Genomic DNA, 23,742 nt, shown 5'->3' with positions numbered 1-23,742 from the left:
GATTCCCACTTCCCCTTGTTGGAACCTCCCCTGCGGCCACCAGTCCTCCCTCCAACGTTCCTTTGCAATCGATCACATCTAGGAAAGAAGGATCAATCCCCAGGGGCGGATAGATTAAAGATCTCCACCCTTCTTTCCTAGGCCCCGGCCAACCAGCCTGGCGGCTCCATCCATCTCTCGCGAATCACACCCCAGAGGCACTAACCACACCTGGCATTCTGGATCCTGGCCTCTCCCTGCGCCTGCGCAACCCCAGAGGTAACTAACTACCTTGGAGAGACCAGGAGGGGAGAGGTAAGGAAAGGAAGGAAAGCCCAGTCCCCACCCCTAGCCTTGCCGGTTACCACTCCAGGTCAGGTCTTCCCCGCTTCTTTCTGGGGCTCAGGAACTTGCTTAGTATCCAGAGACCCAGGCATAGAGGGACTCCGAGGGCTCAAGTGATGGCTCAGATGCCCCCATGCCTAAGACCCAGGATCTCTTATTCTGCCCCCCCCAACTTCCCCTCCCTCAGCCCAGATGGTTGTGGTTGGTTACAATTGACACAGAACGTGTCATTACCTAGCTCAAGGAGCTTTTGTGGCTCCCTATTGTTTCTAGGGTTAAAAAAAAAATCTGGTGTTTTAAGCCCATCACAATCGGGCTCCAACCTCTCTTTCCAGGCTTGTTGGATATTGCCCATTTTCACCGACTCTTGCAGCCTAACTTGGTGTTCCCCCTACATCTCCAGTCTCCGTGCAGTCGCTGCTCACTTCTGCCTCCTGGAATCCCTGGTGCCTTTCAGTGCTCAGCTCAAGTACCGCCTCCCACTAGAGGCCTTTATGACCCCCCCCAGTTGTTAGTGTCCCCCTCTGTATTTATTTTGTGTTTACTTGTACACGCTATTTTCCTTCCAGTAGTATATAATTTCTTTGAGGTCAGAGGATTTCATTTTTGCTTTGGTATCCCCCAGTGTCTGGCACATAGGTTAACAAACGCTTGTTTATTGAATTGAATATGGGACACTGCATCTCAGTGGGTCGTTCGCTTTGAGCCGGGGGCCTCAGGTTGGGAGAAGGCGGAGAAAGGCGTTTCTCCCCTATGCAGAGTAGTGATAATCGCAGCTAGGAAGAGAACTCAGAGGTCTCTCGGCCCAGCCTGTCGGAATAGGAATTCTCTTTACACTATTCCTCACAAGAAGTCCTCCAGCCCTCTGCCTCTTGGACTCCAGCCCTGTATCCCCACCCCCACCCCCTACATATACCTTCAGACACCATGCTGAAACCTAATACCTTTTCCATTTAATGGTCCTTCAAATAAGAAAGGCTCCCCATTTCCTCTTCGCTGCATCCTGCTCCTGGAGCTGGAGAGATGCCAGAGACAAGGCCAACTACCTCTTCCCTTATGTCTGGCCCAGGTCCCATTTCCTGACGGTTCATCCCCCAATTCCCCAAGCCTCTGAAGGTTAAAGTGTACCCCATATTCAAAATTCACTGACACTCTGAGTGCCACCGTCTCGAAGCTCCAGGATCTCCCCTCCCCCTAGCCACTCGGTACTCTCAGTGCGGGACTTTTAATACGGATCGGATTGAACGAGACCACGGGACACGCGCTCTGAGCTCCCCGCGAACTCTGGGCACGAAGTTGAGGGTGAAGAGGAATAGGACTGGCAAAGGGCCCCAGGTCTGTACCTGTCTCTTTCTGGTCCCCGACCCTCCCCACCCCCCAAACTCAAGGCTCTCCAAGTGAAGTTTGGCCAGACGATTGAAACTGAGGTGAGCGGGTGGGGTTGTGGGGGATGCTTTGGTCTTTCGGGGCTGCCTCAATGCCATAGTCACGCAGCCCCGGGGGAAGGGCGGGCTAGGATGCGTCAGCCTCCTCGTCTGCCCTGTGCCCAGCATAGAGCGCGGCCAGCGGGCGGAAACGTGGCCCCCAGCTGCTGAGATAGGAGAAGTCCTGCTCCGAGCTCGAGCGAGTGTGCACGGAGCTGAGCGAGGCTGCCGGCGAGTCCGCACCCTCGAATGCGTACGTCTGGAAAGCATCGTAAGGCGGAACAGACAAGTCCGCGTCCGCCAGCGCCACTTTCCTGCTGATGAAGTCCCTGAAGAGGGAGAAGTCCAGCTCGGGGCTCGGGGCCCCTTGTGGCAGCGGGAGGGAGGGGCGCTCCGATGGCAGACCGGACTGGAGGCCGCCCCCGCCGCTGCTGCCCCCTCCTCCCCCACTCCCTCCCCCTCCTCCGTCCCCGCCTTTGATCTCGCTAAAGTCGTACAGGCTCCGCAGTGCCGACATGTCGTAGGCCTCCGTGTCCTGCTCTCCACCGCCCTCGTCGTTGTACTTGATGACGTTGTCCCTCATGTCCTCGTCTTCCTCCGAGCTCAGGTGGCTTTTGTGGTGGCGCTTGAGTGAGGATGAGCAGGACCAGCACTGGCCAGGGACAGGGGAGGACACAAGGAGCAGGGACAGGGAGAGTTCAGCCCCAGGGGTGAGAGGAGGTGGAGGGAAGGGTTTGGCCAAGAGGAGGGTAGGGGATTGATTGGCCAAGAGAAAGGAAGAGATACAGAGGTGGGGATGCCCCGCCGGGGCCAAGAGAGGGAAGAGGCACCCAGGTTTCCGGGAGGGAGTCGTTGGAGAGAGAGTAAAGTGGAGAACAAGCTTAAACAAGGGGAGGAGGGCAGGGGGAAAATGGGAAAGGTAGAGACAGGACAGTGGACCAAGGGGAGGCCGTGAGTGTGGGCAGAGCCAGACAACGGAGAAAGGGGAGCGATGAAGATGCAGGAGAAAGATGGAGGAAAGACCCACCGGAAAGAGGGTAACAAGGAGTGTGTTGGAAGGAAGAAGGAAAGAGAGACATCATTGGAAAGATGGCCCTACACATGAACGTCACTACTCCCACTCCCATCCCCTCTGACTGACTTCACTCGGATCCCTCTCCTCAGTTCCCACTTCTGGGCTGATGTGGCAGGGGACTATCGAATACCTCCAAAGGAGGCAGCAGCTGGCTATCCCGCAATAGAACTAAGCCCAAGAAGCACAAGTGAGGTGGATAGATGGATAGATGAGTGGGCTGGAGGCTGGGGGAGCCACCGGAGGGCGAAGCCGTAGCAGATGGCTGCCAGCGCAGGCGGGCGAGGGCTGCAGATGTGACTGCTCCATCAGCTATTCTGCCCGTCACCTTTAGAGCCCTGACGGGCACTTTATTCGTTTGTGGGCAATTAGGCAGTAATTTGTTTGCACTGCGTTGGAAAATGAAACCGATGTAAAGTGCACCCAGTGGGAAAGGGGTTTCTGAGCTGAGGGCGGGGAGAAGGGGAGCCTGGTCTTCCTATTTTGGGGCTCTCTAAATTGTCTCCTTTGCCTCCCAGTGCTGTGGAACGTGAGGCAAGTCATCTTGGCCATAGGCTGGCTCCCCTAAAATAGGAATGAGTGAGACCAGGACCAGCTAAGTGGAAGCACAGAGGGAGGTTTCTTAGGAGCTGACGTCTAGACTAGGACAGGGAATACCCAGATGGAGTACTGTATGAGTTTGAGGAAAGGTGAAATTTTGTGAGTTGAGAAGGGAGGGTACTCCAGGAATCTTCAGTGACCTCATCTCAGAGTTGGGGGGTAAGCAGAGGGTGCCCCCCTAAGGTTTCTTTTAAGCTCCTTTTAAGCTTCAAGAGCTTAAAACTACACTAGGACCTGAGACACCTTGTATATGTTCTAAATTCTAGAGGCCTCCCAACCCCAACATCCCACGTTCTATATTCTAAGGTTCCTTCTACCTTTGACATTCTATGTTCTAATGTTCATTCCCACTCTGGAATTCACAAGGGTCTCCTCCATGATTTGATAGAGGAAGGAGGGGGGCTGGGTCTTGCAGAGGATATGATGAGCATGGACTTGTTTACAGACTGGAGGCTGGGAAATGATGACTTCTGGACTACACATACAAGCCAGGCTAGAGAACACCACAGCAAGGGGGCAACCTGCCAGAGAAGGAAAAGGCTGGGGCCCACAGCAGACTCACCAACCAGGATGAGGATGCAGACCAGCAGAGCAATGAGAGCTCCTGGGCTCAGTGAGGCAGCCATTACATAGGCTGTGGTGTTGCAGGACTGGATGGCACCGGCACTGTCACAGCCACACACACGGATGGTGAGGGTTCCTGTGCTGCTAAGTGTGGGCGGCCCACTGTCCACCACCAATATAGGGAGGAAGAAGACGTCCTGCTCCTGACGGTTGAAACCCACGTGTTGTGTGTGCACGGCTGCTGTGTTATCTAAGTAGAGGTAAGGAGGGAGGTGGGGAGGGCAATGACTTTGGGCCATTATCCTGGCCTAGCTTCTGATTCTACCCACTAGTGTACTCTTAGATTCTCTGCCCCTTCCCACATCCCAGTGATTTACTCCCTTCATCTTCCTTTGTAAGTCAATCCTTCCCCATCCCTCCATCACATTTATTGCTCCTCCCCGGCCTCCTGCCAGCTCCTTGGTGCAGAGGTACTCAGAATGGAAGTGATGGCCCCAGCTTTCTTATAGGGGCAGGATGTGCCCAGGCTCCAAATCCTCCCTCCTTGCCCTTAGGAAAACTTGGTCTCTGCTTCTCAGCCCTGCCTAATTTCTTCTATGTTTTACTCTCCTCCTCCATTCGAGGTGATTTCTCTAAACTGAATCGGTTCAATGTCACAAAGTCCAAGACACAGGGGCTATGAGAAACTTGTCAAAGGGGTGCAGCCAATATTTGATAAATAACTATCTTGTCCTGGAAACACTAAATTGATCTGCAGTCAATGTAGTTACAGAACTTTTTGTGTACCCTTGGAGAAGAAAAAATAATCTATTTCATATGTTCTTATTCATGATAAGCTCTAGAATTTTTCATTTCATATTTAATGGTGGGGGGGACAAGGGAAGATTTAGTGATTTGGAACAGGGACTGAAGGCTGAGAATCCCTAGACAAAGGTTCTTTCTAGCACTCATGTCTTATTTTCACCTTAGCTTTTCAACCTTGTCTCCTGCCCCCCCCCCCATACACCCTAGGAAGCCTTCACTCCAGGCATGCTGGTCTATTTGTGCCTAGGCCATTCCCACCTTTATGCTTTTGTCCATATTGAGAGTACCAGCCCTCTTTTCTTGTGCTGCAATCAAACCAGCCTTCCCTCCCCACTGTCCTCCAATGCACAAGGTTCATTTCTACCCTTGACACATGCCCTCCACATACATTTAAAATAAAAATGGCCTCTCCCACTTCTGCCTAGCTAAAATATCCCATTCAGAACCTTATTTGGCCTTTCCCCATGCCCCAGCCCATAGGCTTTCTCTCTCTGAGCTCCTATATCCCTGGCCATCTGTATTGCTCACAGGGGTTTTGTCACACATGGTTGGGTAATGGGAAGCTTCTCTCTCCAGCTCAATCAAGAGCTCAGAAAGGGCGGAGACTAGGTTTTCTAATGTTTTTCTTTCTTCACATCTCTCACAGAGCCCGGTGCCCACATTCGCATGGGGCAAAGACACACAGTTTCAATCAACACTTGTTGACTGACTAACTAACCTCTGAGAAGGCAGACACAGATGTCGGGTAAGAGTAATGTTTATTGAGTTCAGCCAGTGAGTGGACAGTGAGTGGGCAAGACAGGGGGGATAGCTGGAAGTGGGATCCACATTTGGGTTTAAGCCTCATCTCTTTAAGGATGAGAAAGTAGGAGCTTGTGTAATGGGGAACTCAGGGGTGTGTGTGTGTGTGTGTGTGTGTGTGTAGGGGAAGAAATGATCACTAACTAGTTGCTTTGTACTCACAGTGGTCTCCTGCTTCTCTTGGTATCTTTCGCTTCCTGTTAACCTCCAGTACCCTACCTGTACTGGAAAGCCCTCTCCTAAGGTTGGCCCTTAATAGCCATGATGATAATTCACCCTTTGCATGGCACTTTAAGGTTTACAAAGTCCTTTTTTCATGGTGCCACTGAGATGTAGGGAGTACAGATACTATCACTCTCATTTTACAAAGAAGGAAATGGAGGCTCAGAGAATAAAGTTACTTGGTCAGGGTTACACAGCTAATACAAATGGCAGAGTTGAATTTGGACCCAGTTCTCTTGACTTAAGACCATGGTACTTTATATTTCATCAGGTAAGGAGGCCAGACTGTAGGGAAATAAGTGGCCAGGAGCTCAGGCCCTTGCTACTTCTGTCCCTTTTCCCCCAGGAATGACCTGGTAGTCTGAACCCCTAGAGTTAGTGCACCTGCAGGTGGTCCAGGCTGGGGAAGCCTGGTGAGTGGGGGGGGGTGCCCTTTTCACCACTGCAAAGAAAGGGTGAGGGAGGGGAGCCAGGGAGCCAGGGAGCGGCAGGCATCCATCTGGGCTGACATTCATCAGTGTCAGTCCCTGGCTGCAAAAGCAATATTTATAAATCACGTTTCCAAACTGGCTACAAATTTGTACAAAGAAACAGATGGGCCAGGGGTAGCAGTTTGTCACAGTGGATATTTATAAGAAGAAGGGGAGGGAAGAGGGGTGCTCAGGGACAGGGAGGGAGAAGAGGGCCTCCCACCCACTCCTCTAAACGGATTTTTCCTAGCACAGAGTGACTTGCCACCCACCAGCCCCCAAGCTCCACCAACCCACACAGATAAACAATTACTGACAGGCAACGTCTGTGGAGGGGGAAAAGACACTGGACTTGCAATCAGGACACCCCTGGTTTATATCCTAGCTATGCGACTTATTGCTGTGTGACTTTGGACAAGTCACTTTCTCTCTCTGGACCTCAGTTTACTCAGCTGTAGAAAGTAAAGAAGCTCTATAAAAGCAGTAGAAAGAACATTGAACTGGGAATCAGGAGAGGCTTGCATTGAAATCCTGCTTCAACATTTACTAATTTCATGACCATGAGTAAGTCATTTTATCACTCTAAGCCTTCATTTTTCATCTGTAAAATGGGACTAGAACCTGCAGTACATACCTCAGGGAGCTGTTTTTAAGGATCACATGAGATAATGTAGGCTCAATATACTTTGTAAACCTTAAGGTGCTATACAAATGTCAGCCATTACCATTATTACTTGTACTAATCTCATAGGGCTATTGTGAGGAAAATGTTATATGATGATGAGTTATTACAATTATCATTATTGGATTTGCTCTGGGCTGCAGCCCCAGATGACTTGGGTATTCACAGCCCCCAGCCAAACAAATATGATTAGGAATGTTCTGATACAGAAGGTTAATGGCCTCCCAGTGTCATTTCTGTTGCTCCCAGGTGCTGGAAAATTGGGAGAAAGGAAGGAAATATGGACCCCTGGGAGATAGGGGGCCCTGGTCTTTCTGGAGAGGGAAAAATCAGGCTGCAAATACCATTGAGGGCCCTAGAAAATCAGCCTGGACGGGTCCAGGGCTCTAACTCCAGATCTTCAAGGAATTCATTCTGGATATCTACTCAGATCATCCCAGGGTGGTCAGTTCAATGATGAAAGCATGAGGTTAATGGGTTTGATCTCCCATGGTGATTGGCTTGCTTCCATTCCATGACCCCAGATTATCCCTACCTATCCCTTATAAATGCATGCCCTCAATCATAAGGAAAACTAGTGAGAATGTGGATAGCTCAGTAGAGTCCATCTCTACTACTTAGAAAGGCAACTTGGCCTACTGATATCCATAGCACTATCTTTGCATATACAAAGGATGCCACATTTTTATCTTGGAAGAAATGGGTATAGGAGTCTCTTAGCCTGGGACAAGAAAAGGTGCCTGAGAAGTACCTTCTCTAATACCAGCAGAAGGATCTAAGCTCTCGGATGTTGGGAGTGGTTAGGATGGTAGGTTTGTAGTGTTAGCACTGGAAAGAACCTCAGAGTGTATCTGGATCAACCTCTACTTCAGGAGGAACTGTCCACCTCTCAGCTGGACCACTTGGTGGTCAAACTTCTGACTGTTCACAAATCAGCCCATTCCACCTTGGGAAAGCTTTCACTATTAGAACGTTTTTCCCTCTGCCTTTCGGCACTTCCCCCATCATTTCCAGTTTTGGTTCCTAAGGCCAAGCAGAACAAGTCTACTCATTCCTCCAATGAAGGCCTTTCAGATATTTCAAGATAATAATCATCTCCCCTAAGCTTTTTTTCTACTCCAAGAAAACATTCCACGCTTCTTTCAACAAACCTCCTGTGACGTAATGGGGAATCCCATCACCTTCCTTGTCGCCTTCTTTTGGACAAACTATACCTTTCTGAATGGTGATACCTGAAACTGCACATATTATTCTGGGTGGGATCTGACCTTTGTAGAGAACAACAGGACTATCATTCCTTTGTTTTGGATATACTACACTTCTATTAATGCAATGAAGAGAAATGGCATTGTCACAATGTTGACTAATTAAGAATGGGGTACATTATGATCGCTGGCTCTTTTTGCATTCTTTTAAAATTATTGATATCAGGGCAGCTAGGTGGCACAATGGATAGAGCACCCATTCTGGAGTCAGGAGGACCTAAGTTCAAATCCTACCTCAGATACTTACTAGCTGTGTGACTCTGGGCAAGTCACTTAACCCTGATTGTCTCCAAAAACAAAATGGCTATCTTTTATTTTTATATTTAATTCATTTCTGAATATATTCTTCTGCCTTCCCACATCCAGTGAGCCTTCCTTTATAGCAAAGAATTAAAAAGAGAAAGAGAAACTCTGTTCTTTCCCCACATAAACTTTATGAAGCATTCTTATTCTGCTCCAGCTCAGACACTCGCATCTGAAAAGCCATTTACATTCTGCTCTTATCTTTGATCCAGCACCCAATCCCTTCACCCCCTTTAAAGACCCAGCTCAAATTCCCCTTCCCAAGGAAGCTTTCTTTGACCATTCCAGCCCAATAGGACTTTGCACCAGTGTTGGTGGATTGACTGACATCAATACGGCTCCACTGGACTCTGAATCCTTTACCAAAGTTGGGAGAGATGTCTATCTTGATCCTTCAATGGAAGAGAATAGAGGAAGTAGGTGGGGCTTACCTTTGATATCAAGCAGAGAGAAATGAGGGTTACTGACAGCCTCAGGCACCAGACGGAAGTAGAATCGGTGACCTCCCTGTGGTTCATCTCGGTCCACCACACTGATGGTCTGGATGAGCTAAAGGCAAAAAGAGGACAAAGGGAAAGTCTCAGAGCCACTCACTGCCAGCTTGAGAGAGCTAAAGCTGCCCAGGGTTGGTCCCTGGACAGAAGACCTTGGTGATAGCATTAGAAAGGGGATATGGAGGGGCTGAGCCACACAAACGTTCCCATCCTGACTCCTAGGTCATCTAGCCTTCCTGTCCCAGGGTAGGTGTGCTCCATGGAAAGAGCATGGGGTTCATATACAATTCTTAAAAAACAAACTGCATGTAACAAACTCATGGTTCCAAATACCATCCTCTTGTATTGTCTTTGCATATTGGAATATTTGTGCCTGTTCATTTTTAAGTTCATATTAAAAAAGAAAGTTTGGTTTTTAAAAAGAGAGGGGGGAAATTGTAGGACTCGTAGCCATGAGGGTGTGGCTTTGTGTTCTGCCTCCACCACTAACTACTTGTTGACTCTGGACACCTCACTTAAGTCTTCTCCCCATATCAGTTTTCTCATCCATAAAATGAGGATGATACCTACACTAAGTACCACACAGAGATGTGTCATGAGTCTCAGAATGAGATAGACATGTATGACTAAGCTTTGTAAGAGTAAAGCACTAGAGAAATGTCAGTTATTTCCATTGTGGTCATTACCTGGCCAGGCTTTGCATCCTCACATACAGCAGCCTCATATGGGGTGGCCAGCTCTGGGGGGTTGTCGTTCACATCCAGGATCCGAATCCGAAGGGATGCTCTGGATACCTGTGAGTGATTGTCTGTAAGCCAAAGAGGGAGGAAAATGAGACACACAGCTAAGGGGCCTGGAGGGTAGTGCTGCCCTCAACTACAGAACCATTCTGCCCTTTTTCTCAGGATGTAAGCCATGCCCCAGTGGGTGGGTTGACCACCAGGACTAGGGTGGGACTTGATCCCAGGGATAGAGAGGATGGTTACAGGGGAATGGGAGTGGGTCCTCTTGGGAACACATCAGCAGGCTGGTATGGTATGGCTGCTTGGTTAGAAATCAGGAAATCTGGGTCCTAGGATCACTGTGTTACAGCTAGTTGTGTGATGTTGGATAAGACAACTCATCCTTCTGGGACTCACATCATGAAGGATCTGGCTGCATGAACTGATTCGGAGTGGGCAGAACCAGGAGAACAATTTGGACAATAACAAAAAGTGGAAAAACACTGAAAAACATCAAAACTGATCATTGAAGTTATCAATCTTAATTTCAGGGGACTGACAACAAAACAGCTCTCTCTTTTTAGTAAAGGGGCAATAGAGAGGAATGATACAAACATTTTCATATGTAGCAAATAAGCATATTTGTTTTGTATAACAAAACTTCTTTGTTATAAGGGAAGGCTCTTTGGCGGAGGATACTATTGGAGGTAGTGACAATGATGTAATAAAAGTATTAATTTTTAAAAAGTAAAAGTTTGATTATGAGTTTTCTGTGGAAGTCAAGCAGGGATCAGCTCAACACAAGTAAAAAGTCTCTAGCAATGAAAACTATCCAAAAACAGAATTGACTTGGGCTGGGGAGATGGAGAGGAACCAGGAGGTGAGGCAAGGTAGGGAACTCTATGTCATTGAAGGGTTTCCAGCACAGGTGAGATGATCATTTGTTAGGGAATCTACCAAGTAAATGTTGAGCTTCATCCTCGACTACCTGATCACTGAGGTCTTTCCAGATGAAGTCAGGGGTCTAGCAGTTTTAAAGAACCTATAATGAAAAATGCTGCCCACTTCCAAGAAAAGAACTAATGAACTCTGCATGCAGATTGAAGCATACTTTTTTACTTTCTTTATTTTTCTTGGGTTTTTTTGGAGGGGGGGTGAGTGGGTTTGTTTTTTTTTTTTGCACCATGACTAATATGGAAATATGTTTTTCATGATTTTTGCATGTATAATCACTATCATATTGCTTGCCTTCTCAAGGGGAGGGGGAGGAGTAGGAGGGAGGGAGAGAATTTGGAACTCAAAATTTAAAAAATAAATGTTAATTTATTTTTACAAAGTAATTGGGAAATACTTAACAAAATAACTTTTTAAAAATCTTTAAAGAATTTTTTAAAAACAAGGGTCCAGGACCCAGACTAGATTTCTAATCTGTCTTCCCCGGGCAGACAGCCTGGGCCAGACCCCTACTTCAATCATTCAACCTGTGTCTTAGCCTCAGGGAATCAAATCTGACAATGTACATGTGGGTTGATGTTGTTTCTCCTCTCCCAACATATGGGAACTTTAACAAGATACTTAGGGAAAAGAGCACTGGATTAGTAAGCAGAAGATCTAGATCTGAGTTTTAGGATCATAACCAGACCTGAAAATGACCCCAGTCAAATCTCCATTTCACAGTATAGGAAACTCATATCCAGGGAGGCTAAATGACTTGCCCAAGATCACACTTGGCATGTGTCAGAGGCAGGATTTGAACCCAAGTCCTCTGACTCCAAAGTCAATGTTCTTTCCTTCCACTGTATCATGCTGCCTCCCTGTTCAACCGCTTACTAGCAGTATGACCTTAGGCAAATCAATTTCCTTCCCTTGATTTGTTTCCTCACCTGTAAAATAAGGTGGTTAAATTAGTCTCTAAATCCCTTCCAGCTCTAATATTTTGGAATGCTGGAGGTGGAGTAGGGTGTGTGTGTGTGTGTGTGTGTGTGTGTGTGTGTGTGTGTGTGTGTGTGTGTGTGCGCGCGCGCGCGCGCTTGATGTGCCCAAAACAAAATTTATTAGATCCTGGAAAGGGGTGGAATTTAAACAAAGGAGATTAGAAAGGGTCGTGTTCAACCAACAGGAAGAAAGCATGGAGGGTGGAATTTCAGATGCCACTTCAGCCTAGTGAGAGAGATATTTAGGGGCAAGGGGACCTCTCTTGTACTCCTGGCATTATATGGTTGTCCACTCACCTGGATGACCTAGTACTGTGCTCCTCACTTCCCATTTTCACTCAGCCAGAAAGCTTAGAGGTCTGGTTGGGGATGGAGGGGGACATGGCAGTCAGTTATTTTTCTGGCCCTGCTTAGATACCGAGAATTGGCTGGTATCTGTGAATTTGTTGGTAAAAAAGGAGCCATGGTTTGGGAGACAGGTGCAGATTCTCCTGGGGGAAGTTCTATAATTAACTAGGCCCTGACCCCTCTGGCAGAGTTCATTCATGAGCCCCCACTCCCTTTTTCTTCTCCTGGGGCTGCCCACTGCTTATGATCTGCCTCTTTGGTGATTAGAGAGGGTACTTTCTGGAAGCGAGAGGATTCAAGTCGTGACTGAGAGCTCTGGGTGATCAATTATTTTTAAGAATGTGTTGTTCAGATCCTTAAATAAACCATAGCTTCATTTAGAGAATTGAGGAGGATATGAGGAAGAGGAATGGGGGAGGGATCGAGAGGGGCCAGGCTGACTGTTGAGCCAAAAGTCAGGCCTGGGATGGACAGTTATCTTTTTCTGTCCAGGCAGCAAACTGTTTGTTGAGGATTGGTGGTAAGAATGAGTGAGGCAAAGGGGAGGGGAGTTCACATTCTGCCTGCTCTCATCCTTTAAAGCCTAGCTCAAATGAAAGCTCCTCCAGGAAACCTTTAATTCCCCCATGACTGAAACTGATCTTCCCTTTATTAGATCTCAAAGCACTTTATATTACAATTGTGCTCTCATCATATTGTTTTAATTAGACATTTAGTTACCTGTGTAACTAGTCTTGTTTCTATTAGCAGACTGAGTGAGGACAGCAATGGTGTTCTCTTTAGTGCTGTACTGTAAGGCACAGAGTAGGTACTCAAGAAGTGTTTGGTAAATGAATGGAACCCACCCAGGTACTCTGGATTCAATTACCTACTATGTACAGAACTCTATGTACAGGCACTAGGGGCAGAATGCAAAGTTTAAAGAGGACATGGTCCCTTCCCTCATGTAGCTTATACTCTAGGAGGAAGAAGGCCTGGAGATATACAAAAATAGTTATCATACAAAATAGATTGCCAGTTTGTCTCCACCAGGTGTGGCTGGAGCCTTATTCATTAATGAAGAGAGGGAACTGCCAGGATCTACATGCCAAAAGATTCCTATCTCCCAGGTCACAACTCAAAAGGGCAAAGCCAAACTTAGTTATGGGTAGGAGTGGTTTCAGGATACTGGGAAGGTCTCCTGAGCCAAAGATGTACTCTTCATCAAACCTCCCCAGCCTAATTTGTGATATCTACAATCCCACCATGTGAGCCATTTTTCTGAGTTAAGCATCACTTGCCCTGGGCTCCTCTTTCAAAATGCAAACAGCCTGGAAGGACGTGGGAGGGGTGAGAGACATTCAGTCTCTCATACCTCAGTGATTCTATGGGAAGTCTATTATTCCCTATATACAATATCCCATCTCTGGCCTCCTTGCCTTTTTTTTTTTGTAATCCTTATTTTAAAAATCTTTTTTTAATTAATTAATTTATTTTTAGTTTTCAACATTCACTTCCCTAACCTTTTGAGTTTTAAATTTTCTCCCCCTCCCTCCCACCTCCCTCCCCAAGATGGCCTGCAATCTGATATAGGCTCTACATATACATTCCTATTAAACATCTCCTTGCCTTTTCAAAGACTGCCCCTATGCTCTCCTTCTTTACCTCTACCTCTTTAAAGACTGCCCTCTTGTCACTCAGCTAAGGTACTCCCCTCTTCCACATTAAGTCATTTCTGCATCTCTCTCCTTGTTTGGTTTTGTATTTAGTTACTTGCTTTCATGTGGTATTACTACTGCCCCCTCTCTCCCCAAACAGAATATAAGTTTCATGAAGGCAGGGGTTATTTTATTTTTGTCTTTGTTTCCCCATAGCCTAGCACAGGGTTTTATATCTAGGATGTACTTAGTTAACTGCTCATTGAATTTAACTGAATTAAATTGATCATGTCACAGAGGGGAGAGAAAACACACACACACACACACACACACACACACACACACACACAAAACCAAAGTGGGGAAGAAAGATGTAGCTTATCTTCATGAGACTATTCCAACTAACTTGATTGTAACCTAGAATGAGGGTAACCAGTGTAGTATAATAGTAAGAGCACTAGATCTGCTGTCAGTAAACCTGAGTTTAAATTCCTGTACCAACACTTGCTGCCTGTCTAGACCATGGGCAAGTCACTTTATCTGGGCTTTAGTATCCTAATCTACAAAATGGAAATAATTATATTTGTGCAGCCTTCATCAGAGGGCTGTTGTGAAGAAAATACTATGTAAACCTTAAAATGCTACAGAAGTATGAGCTATTGATCTGCTTCCCACAAAACTAGCATCCTTGCACTTGTCCCTCCAATTCCATGGTGTTAGTGCCTGGGACAGCTCCCAAGAATGAGGCAAAAGAAGCCTCAAGCCCCAAATGCTAGGTAGACAAGTCACTCCTGGATCTTTGTCCTGTTAGAACTCAGACCTGACTTGGTTGTACCTGCCTGCCCACAACAGGTACCCCCAACCTAGGGTGGCAGGGTTCCCCCCTACCTACCTTGGCATCTCAGCTCAGCTGACTGACATGCAAATTAGTTTAATTATTTCTTCTTCTAAAATAAATTATATTTTGCAGTGACTGCAATATGTTGTGTCAGGCAAAATTACATTCAATATTTTTAAACTAATTGATGCAGCCTTGAGGAAGCCTGATTGACAGCAGTGAGAGGCACAGGCCTGCTACCTAAACGGTTTCTGAAATTAAAATTAAACACGCAGCTTTCCTGCCTTTCCTCCCAGAGTTGGCACACCATTAATCTGGGGAGGCAGCTGGAAGAAGCAGTGAGGCCCTGGTGTGCTTAGAAAGGCCAGGGAGTGTCCCTGGTAGGAATGACCCTTATTGATGACAGTGCCCAGAGGCACTCATTTGTTGTTCTTCAGTTATTTTTTCAGTCATGTCCAACTCTTCATGACCCCATTTGGGGGGTTTTCTTGGTGAAGATACTGGAGTGGTTTGCCATTTCCTTCTCCAGCTCATTTTACAGATGAGAAACTGGGGCAAACAGGGTTAAGTGGCTTGTCCAGATTCACACAGCGAGTATGTGAGGCCAGATTTGAACTCATGAAGAGTCTTCCTGATTCCAAGTCCAGTCCTCTATCCACTGCACCACCTAACTGCCAGAGACACTTATAGAGAGATTAAATCTGGGGACTCCTGGCTTGGAGGTTAAAGCTCAGGGATATCCCTTTTCCTCAGATGGTCCTTGCATCCCAATAGAAAAGTCTCTCCTCCAGGTAGAGGGGATACACTAAGTATGCATATTGTGAGTACTTAACAAATTAACTTGAATTAACCTGAATTGAGCATTTGGGTCAATCTGACTCTGCAGAGCCTTGACACATAGTGGAAAGGTGCCTGGCATAGGGCATCCTCTGCCCCCTTTCCTGGAAATGAGTGATTGAGTGGAACGAGGACTATTCAAAGAAATAGGAACTGTAGACTCTATCTCAGGCTCTGTCACTAACTTAACTTCGGGCAAATCACTTCTCTTTGGGTCTTAGGTCCCTCCTACGTAAAGTAAAGGGGTTGGACCAGATGACCCTTAAGATTGTCTCCAAGGAGAGAAGCAGTCCACAGACCATAATTCATCATAAAATTGAAGAACTGAAAAGGTCCTCAGGGACTGTCTAGTCCAACTCATAGCAAGCATGACTCCCTGCTACAACAATACAGGTAAGTGGTCATCTATCCTTAGGTGAAAGATCTTCCTCAATGGAAATGCATCACTCTCAAGGGACCCCATTCTATTTTTGGAGTTAGGAAGTTTTTCCTTATATAGAACTGGAATTTGCCTTCCTACCTTGGTCCTAATTCTTCCCCTTGAGTCCAAACAGAGCACATCAAATCCCTCTTCTATATCATAGCCCTTCAAATAGTTAAAGATAACTATCTCATCCTATTTTCCTCATGCCTAAACAAACTTTATGCAAACGGTCTATGCACACATTCATAGTGTCCTTAACGAGAACCCAGTGAGGAAACAGGCAGGTTTTCACTGAGAATGTGCTATTGCTGATCATATCTTTGGCCACATTAACTGAGAGGTGTAGAAAAGATGTAAAAGTCCACTAGGTATATTATTTGCTGTTTCCTTTAAAAAATACATGACTTAGTAGAATATAATGCAGCCTTGAAGCCTCCTCAAGTAAGATGTCTCCCACATACATTTTAAAAGTATACAGGATTCTAGATATGTGTCTCTGTGGAGACTGCTTAATTCAATGACCATGGAATATTTACAGGATCTTAGATTCAGATTTACCTCACTCATCACGATAGTGTACTTTTATATTGTAGCATGCACTTCACACCTCTTTCTCAGATATACACCCACCCCTCCCAGACACACAGATCCAACCCCAAAACTCACATGTACCCCTCAACATACCATAGACATCTACATGCAAAGAACATAGTCACATACACCTCACCCAACACAATAAACCAGAAACATGGCACATGATCCATCAGCCAGTAACCATCCAAAGCACCTCCAACTCCACTCCAGTCCTCAAATAGCCTCATTTATTGAAGAGATACATACTTTAGTGAAAAGAGTGCTGAACCTTGGAGTCAGAAGACCTGCCTTTGAACCTCAGCTCCAGGACCTTCTATCTGTGGGATTCTGGGCAAATCATTCTCCTCTGTGAGCTTCACATTCCTCATTTCCTCACATTCCCACCATGGGGATAATTAGACTTGTTCTGTCTACCTCGTGGGGGTTTTGCGAGGAAAGCACTTTGAAAAACCTTACAGTACTATAAAAATATGAGTTATATATGTATATACAGCTCTCAGCATACATGCTTACTCACACACACACACCACAGCACACACACACCTCTTACCTATACAAATCCCCAACCATCCCTCCTGACTACATCATACATATACATACCCACACATACATACGCACACCTTCCAACATGTGCTCATGCACACATACACTGCAACCTATGAACACATAGCACACAGATGACTATTTCCCCTTCTAAACACACATACACACACAAACACACACTCCCCTGTGCACCTGCTTATCCTAGTTCTTGAATTTAAGCCTTATACAAACAATATACTGCATATCAACCGCACATTTACCAGAGTACCCATCCACTCCCCAGAATAGGTCAACACGTACACCCAGGCACACAATGCACACTCTCTACACTAATTGGCTCTCTGCTCTTCTTTTTGCATAGCAGAAATGCAGGGCACACAGTCTTCCAGGTAGGTGGCTCCATTTGTTTCTTTTTTCTTTTGCTCACACCCACCCATCTCACTCTTTTAAAGAGGGACATGCCCAGGCTGATGTGGGATCCAAGGCTGGAAAACACTGTCCATGAGACATAGCAACACTCCTACTGGACCTCAGGACAGGTGCCCTTGCCTCTAGAGAAGGGAAGAGAGAGAGAGAGCAGAGAGAAAGAAATGAAGGGAGTGGGAAGGAAAGAGAAAGGGAGAGAGATAGAAGGAGAAAGGGGGAACAATAAGGTAGAAAAACAAAAGGAAAAAGAGGGAAAGAAAGGGAGAAATAAAGTAGAGAGGGAGAGATCAAGTAGGGAAACAGAAGTGGAGAGAGTGAAAAGAGGCAGACTGAGAAAAAGGAAGAAAAGAAAGGAAGAAGTGAAAGGAGGGAGGAAGGAAGGGGAAGTAAAGGACAGAGGGTAGTGGAAGCAGAGAAAGGGAGAGAGACAGACAGACAAAGGGGTGGGAGTCAGAAGGAAGGAGAGATAAAGTAGAGAGACAGATTGAGGAAAGGGGGATTCAGTGGGAGACAGGGCTGCCAACGCCTGTCAGCCCTTGGGCTCCCCTCCTTTGGCTGCTGGCCTGCGTCTCCTCCCCTGAGGGTAATTAGATTGCGTCCAAACACAATGCTCTGATTAGACTCGCTCCCCTCCCGACAGGAAGATTTATCATCTCAATTACAGGCAAGCCCAGCCTCAGATACATATAGCCAGGAGTAGAGCTGAGACCTGTAATAGGGAACCCACCTTTTACCCTCTTCCCCTACCCCCTCACCTTCCAGGAGGAGGCCAAGTGCTTGTTCACCTTGAAGATGAGGGAGAAAAAGAAGACGATGAGGCCAGGTTCATGGGGACACACTGAAAGGTGTCAATATACACCTAAGAGGACAAGCAGTCTCTACAGAGAGGATCTGAAATGAGGAATTTACCCCTTAATTTGAACATTAGTTGCCCTGGTTTCCCTGAAATCATTGAATGTTACAGCTGAAAATGACCTTAAGACATAGAATTTAAAGCTGAAAGAGGCCTTAGAGACTTAGACCACTTCCTTCATTTGACAGAGAAAACTGAAGCCCAGAGAGGGAAGGGAGATTCCCCAAAACCACACATCAAATTAGTGGAAGGCTTGGGACTCCAACCCAGGTCTCCTGACTACCAAGCTAAGCATCTTTCCTCTCCCAGGAGGATTGGCACATTCTCAGTTTTTCATTCTGGGGCAGCTAGTGCCAGGCCTTGAGTCAGAAAGATTCATCTTCCCGAATTCACATCTGGCCTCAGACACTTACTAGCTGTGTGACCCTGGGCAAGTCACTTAACTCCATTTGCCTCAGTTTCCTCTTATGTAAAATGAGCTGGAGAAGAAAATGGCCAATCATTCCAGTATCCTGCCAAGAAACCCCTAAATGGAGTCACAGAGAGTCAGACACAACTGAAAACGACTGAACAACAATGACTGTTTGTCTTTATGGAATACTTTTTTTCCCTAGAGGGATTTTAAGCCTCATTGAATAGAGGAGGGGCTTTTTTTTTTTTTGCAAAGCCTTCTCCAAATCTTTGAAATCAAATCTAGCTCATATGCTCCACTGTTGTCTTGAGATCCTGGACATTTTACGCAATGCCCTGCCTTCCTTGGGATGTCTGGACACCTCTGGGGACATGATCCCACCTTGACCTCAGATCATGGGTTCACTTGGAACATCAGAACTAGAAGAGAACTGAGGTTATGGAACAAAGAATGTTGGACCTTAGGCTATAAAGTGCCAGAGCTGAAAGGAAGCTTCGAACATAGAATGTTAGAACTAGAACTTGGACTACAGAACACAAGAGCTAGAGGAGAGCTTAGAACTCTGCCCAGTGGCCTGCCTTCCTCTGAGAAGATTCATCAACCTTAGCTCAGGTGTCCTAGAGGTCAAAGCATTGCAGTTAGGTGACATGCCATTCTCCCCACCCCTTTCTCACTTCTGCTTAACAGCTGGTGTGAACTGGACTTTCTTCTACCTCCCTCCCACCCCCAAGGTCTTCCCTCCTGACCTGGAAGGCATTGGATTTTAGTATGATCCCTGCTCTGACACCAAATAGCTGGGTGACAGCTCAAGTCACAGAATAACAGAATATTATGACTGAAAAGGACCTTAGAAACAGTCTAATCCACTCTCCTTTTATAGATGAGGAAACTGAGGCTCAAAGAAATTAAGGAATTTAGCCAAAGTCACATAGCTAGGACTGACAGATTCAGTTTCTTTCTTTGAACCTTACTTAGTTTTACAATCCATAAAATGCTGTGGTTGGCCTAGACTCTAGAGACTCTTTTAGACCCTTCTAGCCCTGACATGTTTTGTTTTAATATTCCTCCCAGGTCTAGTTCTGTGATTCTGTCTTTCCTTCTTCCCCTAAGGCTTATTTAGCCTAGTTCTCTAACTAGCCTGGGCAGTAGAGCCCAGCTAGGGGTTCAGGGAGCAGATGAGATTAGCTGCTAGTTGTCTTAAGTTGCCTGACCCCTAGCCTACTTGGGGTTCATCTGCTGCTCCCAGGTCCTGAGAGAGGCAGTAGGGGCCCCAGACCTGACCCCCATCCCTCCCTACCCAGCAGTGGGGACCAGCTAGACCTCCAAAATTCTTGCTGTCACTTTGAAGGCCTTCCTTCTACAACTGCCCTTTCCACCAAAGAATTCAGACACAAATTGTACTTTAAATTCAATATCAGTCATTAATATTTCATGATTACAAAACGTTAAAGATAATGTCAGTGGAAGGAGCGTCTGGATGGGCAGAATGGATGACTCAGAAGTTACCGGCGGAGGGGAGTCAGAATACTAAGCGGCTCCACAGGCCTTTGAGGTAATCCAGTATGACAGGCGGCCCTGCTGGAGGGGAACTGCAATACTTACTGACTTGTTCAGAAATCTTAGCTGCTGTGTATAAATATTTCCCCTCTGATTCTTGTCACCTTGTGTTTGCCAAAAGAGAGAAAGCTTGGCTGGTTAAACTAGCCCCCCCACCCCACCCCGCTAGCCTCCACCTCTAGGTCAGGCCAGCGGGTCCTGCTCTCTCCGGAGCTCTCCCCACCCCCTTGCCAGGCACGCCCTGTTCCCGCCAGCCCTGTGAAGCTGAGCAAACGGAGACTTCTCAGAATGTCAAGGTCTGAAGGAGCCTTAGAACGCAGAATGTTAGAACATGGAATACGTAGCCTGGAAGGAGCCTTAAAACACAGAACAGGGAATGTTTGAGCTCAGAGGGACCTCAGAACAGAGACTGTAGGAACTAGAAGGAACTGGAGAACATAAAATCTTTGGGCTGGAAGGGACCTCAGAGGTCATCTAGTACAACATTACCTCCATTTGATGGAGGAGAAAATCAAGGTCCAAAGAAATGAAATGTGTTTTCTCAGAGCCTCAGTTTTCTCATTTGTGAATTAAGGCTAATATTTATAGTGCAGGGGTTCTTAACTGGGGGTGGGATCTGTGGATAGATTTCAGAGGGTCCATGAACTTAGATGGGAAGAATATCTTGATAACTGTATTTCAGTTTAACTGGCCTTCTTTGTGAGTACATGTTTTTTGTTTTTTGTGTCTAAAAACCTTATTCTGAGAAGGGGTCCATAAAATTCACCAGACGGCCAAAGGGGACCATGATACAAAAAAGGTTAAGAAGTCCTGTTCTAGTTCTTATGAGATAATGTACGTAAAGTGTGTTGTAAACCCTAAAGCACTACATACACATCAGCTATTATTATTATTTGTTGCCCAAGGTCAGAGTTGTCTGACATTACCATGAGAGCATGGACTAGAAATATCCTGGATCTCCCCACAGCTCTTCCCTTTACCAAGGATGCCCCCTACATTAATGTTCCTGAGGAGACTTCTGCTCAGTCAGAACTGGCACTGAGCCCCAGATCTGAGCCAGCCTCCAAGTATGTAACCTTGGGCCAGTCACTTCCCCCTCTCTGGGCCTCAGTTTCCTCAAATGTCAGCTAGTCTCTAAACTGCCTACCTCCAGGGATCAAAGAAAGATGCAATGTAGCTGTATAGATAGGAGGGATAGGGGGTAGGGGTTGTGCTTTTCTCTTTGATGAAAATTAATAACTCTACAAATGTAAGGAGTTAGTTTTACTAACACCAGTTTATCAAGAAAATACTATATGGAGTTGTGTTTGGAGACCTGATTTGACCCTCTGATGGAATATGGAGTCCATGTTATACAGTAATCTGGCCCTCCTGGATTTTGTGAATCTGGCTTTGGGATGCCCTAGAAAAGCAAGGCTCCCTTTGGCTAAGCACTTTACAAAAATCCTCTTGAATCTAGCTCTCCTGGAAAATGGGATTTCTAAAAAATGCTCTGGAGAGGGGAGCAAGACCTGTGTAAGCTCTGATTTCACCCGAAGAATCCCCAGCTCAGCGCCCTGGGTCCAGAGGGATTTCACCAACTGCATAGCAAAGATGGTGACTCCAAGTCACCAGATGATAGGATCATAGATTTTTGAGCTTTAAGGGACCTTAGAGACCATGAAGTCCAACCCCACCAAGAGAAGTGAAGTGATTCACCCAAGGCCGAACAGGTAGTGCCTGAGATAGGATTTGAATCCAGTAACACTAACCCCAAATCCAGTGATCCGTTCCAATGAGATTGTCATAGTTACTACCCAGAAAGAGGCTGGGCTTTCAACAGATCCCGCCCTCTTCCATGAAGCTTTCCATGACTAACCCTATCCTTATATGCCCCATCTATCAAATTGCAGAGTTGGATCAGAGGGTCTCTAAGGAGGTCCCTTCCAGCTCTAGCATTAGCTATATTCTAAGATCCTTTTCTGTTCAGTTCATTCAGAAGAAGCTAGGTGGTATAGTGGATAGAGTAGTGGACCTAGAGTCAGGAAGACCTGAGTTCAAATCCAGCCCCAGACACTTACTAGCTACGTTATCCTGAGTAACTCACTTAACTTCTGTTTACCTCAGTTTCCTCAGCTATAAAATGGGGATAATAATAGCACCTAATTCCCAGGGTTGTGATGAGGATCAGATGAGGTGATATTTGTAAAGCATTTAGCCCAGTGGCTGGCACATAGTAGGTGCTTAATAAAAGCTAGTTTTTTTCTTTCTCATAGTTTAAGAGAGCACTGGACTTAGAGTTGGAAGTCCTGGATTTGAGTCCTGCCTCTGTTCTTTCCTATATGACTTTGGGCAAGTCACTTTTCTTTCTTTGTAGCAATCTTCTCACCTATAAAATGAAGAGTTGAACCTAGTGATATTTTAGTTCCTTCTCATTCTAAAATCCTAAAAGAATTAATTGATAAGGGTAGACTAACAGACGCTACAGTAGGCTAGTGGGGGGTGCAGTTTTGGGGCTAGGAGAGGTGTTGCTAATGCCCCTCAGATCTCTCTCTGTCTCTCCATGTGTCTTTCTATCTCTCTTTCTCTGTCTGTGTATCTGTCTCTGTCTGTCTGTCTCTCTATCTCTGTCTCTCTCTCCCCATCTCTGTGTCTCTCCTCTCTCTTCCTCTCTCTCTGTATCTGTCTCTGTGTGTGTCTCTCTATCTCTGTCTGTCTCTGCCTCTCTTTTGTCTCTGTCTCTCTTTCTCTCTGTCTCTCTCCTCTCTGACTGTCTCTGCCTCTGCCTCTGTCTCTCTCTGCCTCTACCTCTGTGTCTGTCTCTCTGTCTCTCTCTGCCTCTACCTCTGTCTCTGTCTCTCTCTCTCTCTCTCTCTCTCTCTCTCTCTCTCTCTCTCTCTCTCTCTCTCTCTCCCCCTCTGTTGCCTGAGGCCTCAGCTGCCTCCTGGGGACCACTGGAAGGAGGGCTTGCTCCTCTCTCTTCCCCAGCTTGTTGGCCACTTGCTCTGTTACCGCTTGTTCTTTTCCTTTCATGCCCCGGGAAGACTAGGTTCAAAGGCACTCATAGCAGCAGCCCAGAGGTTTGCTCTTCCTTTGTATTTCCTTTTAAACAGGGGTTGAAAGCAATGGAGGGAACTTCAGCAGAGGGACTTAACTGGACCCAGGGTTGGGGCAGTGGGGCTGGACGTAGCTGGGGGAAGGGGCAGGAAACCTGGGCCTCCCCAGGGAGAAGTTTCTCCAATTCCCTCTGAAGGGAGGTCAGATTGGTCAGGGATCTTGGTTCTCTTAAATGGGGGCTTTGGAGCCTGCGGCTTTAAGCCTTTCCTGCTAAGTGGGACTTTATAAGCTTTCTCCTCTGGGGTGACTAAAGGGTCAGGAGCCTGGGCTCAAGATACAAGGGACTCTCCAAAAAGAAGACAGATTCACTGCAGACTGCAAAGCCCATCTAGTGGATGGCAATAATAATAATAATAATAATAATAATAATAATAATAATAATAAAATGATCATAGAGTTAGAGTCAGAAGAGACTTTGGAAGTTATCCAGTCCAGCCTTCCATCTTTGTTCAGTCATTTCAGATGTGTCCAACTCTTTGTGAACCCTATTTGAGGT

General features: G+C 46.3%; 1 protein-coding gene and 1 long non-coding RNA gene across 2 annotated transcripts in view; one reads left to right on the top strand and one right to left on the bottom strand.

Annotated features, from left to right (window-relative positions):
* Positions 1-964: 964 nt before the first annotated feature.
* Positions 965-23,742, bottom strand: part of CDH22 (cadherin 22) — a 147,675-nt gene continuing 124,897 nt past the window's right edge. Inside the window, 5 exon segments of the mRNA XM_078150057.1 lie at positions 965-2,377; positions 2,379-2,400; positions 3,983-4,234; positions 8,963-9,080; positions 9,712-9,833. Coding sequence (XP_078006183.1) covers positions 1,837-2,377; positions 2,379-2,400; positions 3,983-4,234; positions 8,963-9,080; positions 9,712-9,833 — 1,055 coding nt within the window. The 3' untranslated portion in view covers positions 965-1,836.
* Positions 15,568-23,742, top strand: part of LOC144455903 (uncharacterized) — a 44,446-nt gene continuing 36,271 nt past the window's right edge. Inside the window, exon 1 of the long non-coding RNA XR_013484741.1 lies at positions 15,568-15,734. This is a non-coding gene — a long non-coding RNA (uncharacterized LOC144455903). The remainder of the gene's footprint in view (positions 15,735-23,742) is intronic.

The sequence above is a fragment of the Phascolarctos cinereus genome, unplaced genomic scaffold (genome assembly GCF_003287225.1).
Source record: "Phascolarctos cinereus isolate Bilbo 61053 unplaced genomic scaffold, phaCin_HiC Scaffold_2;HRSCAF=192, whole genome shotgun sequence".
Lineage (NCBI taxonomy): Eukaryota > Metazoa > Chordata > Mammalia > Diprotodontia > Phascolarctidae > Phascolarctos > Phascolarctos cinereus.
Note: the sequence above shows the minus strand (reverse complement) of the source record. Positions and strands in the feature narration are given on the sequence as shown.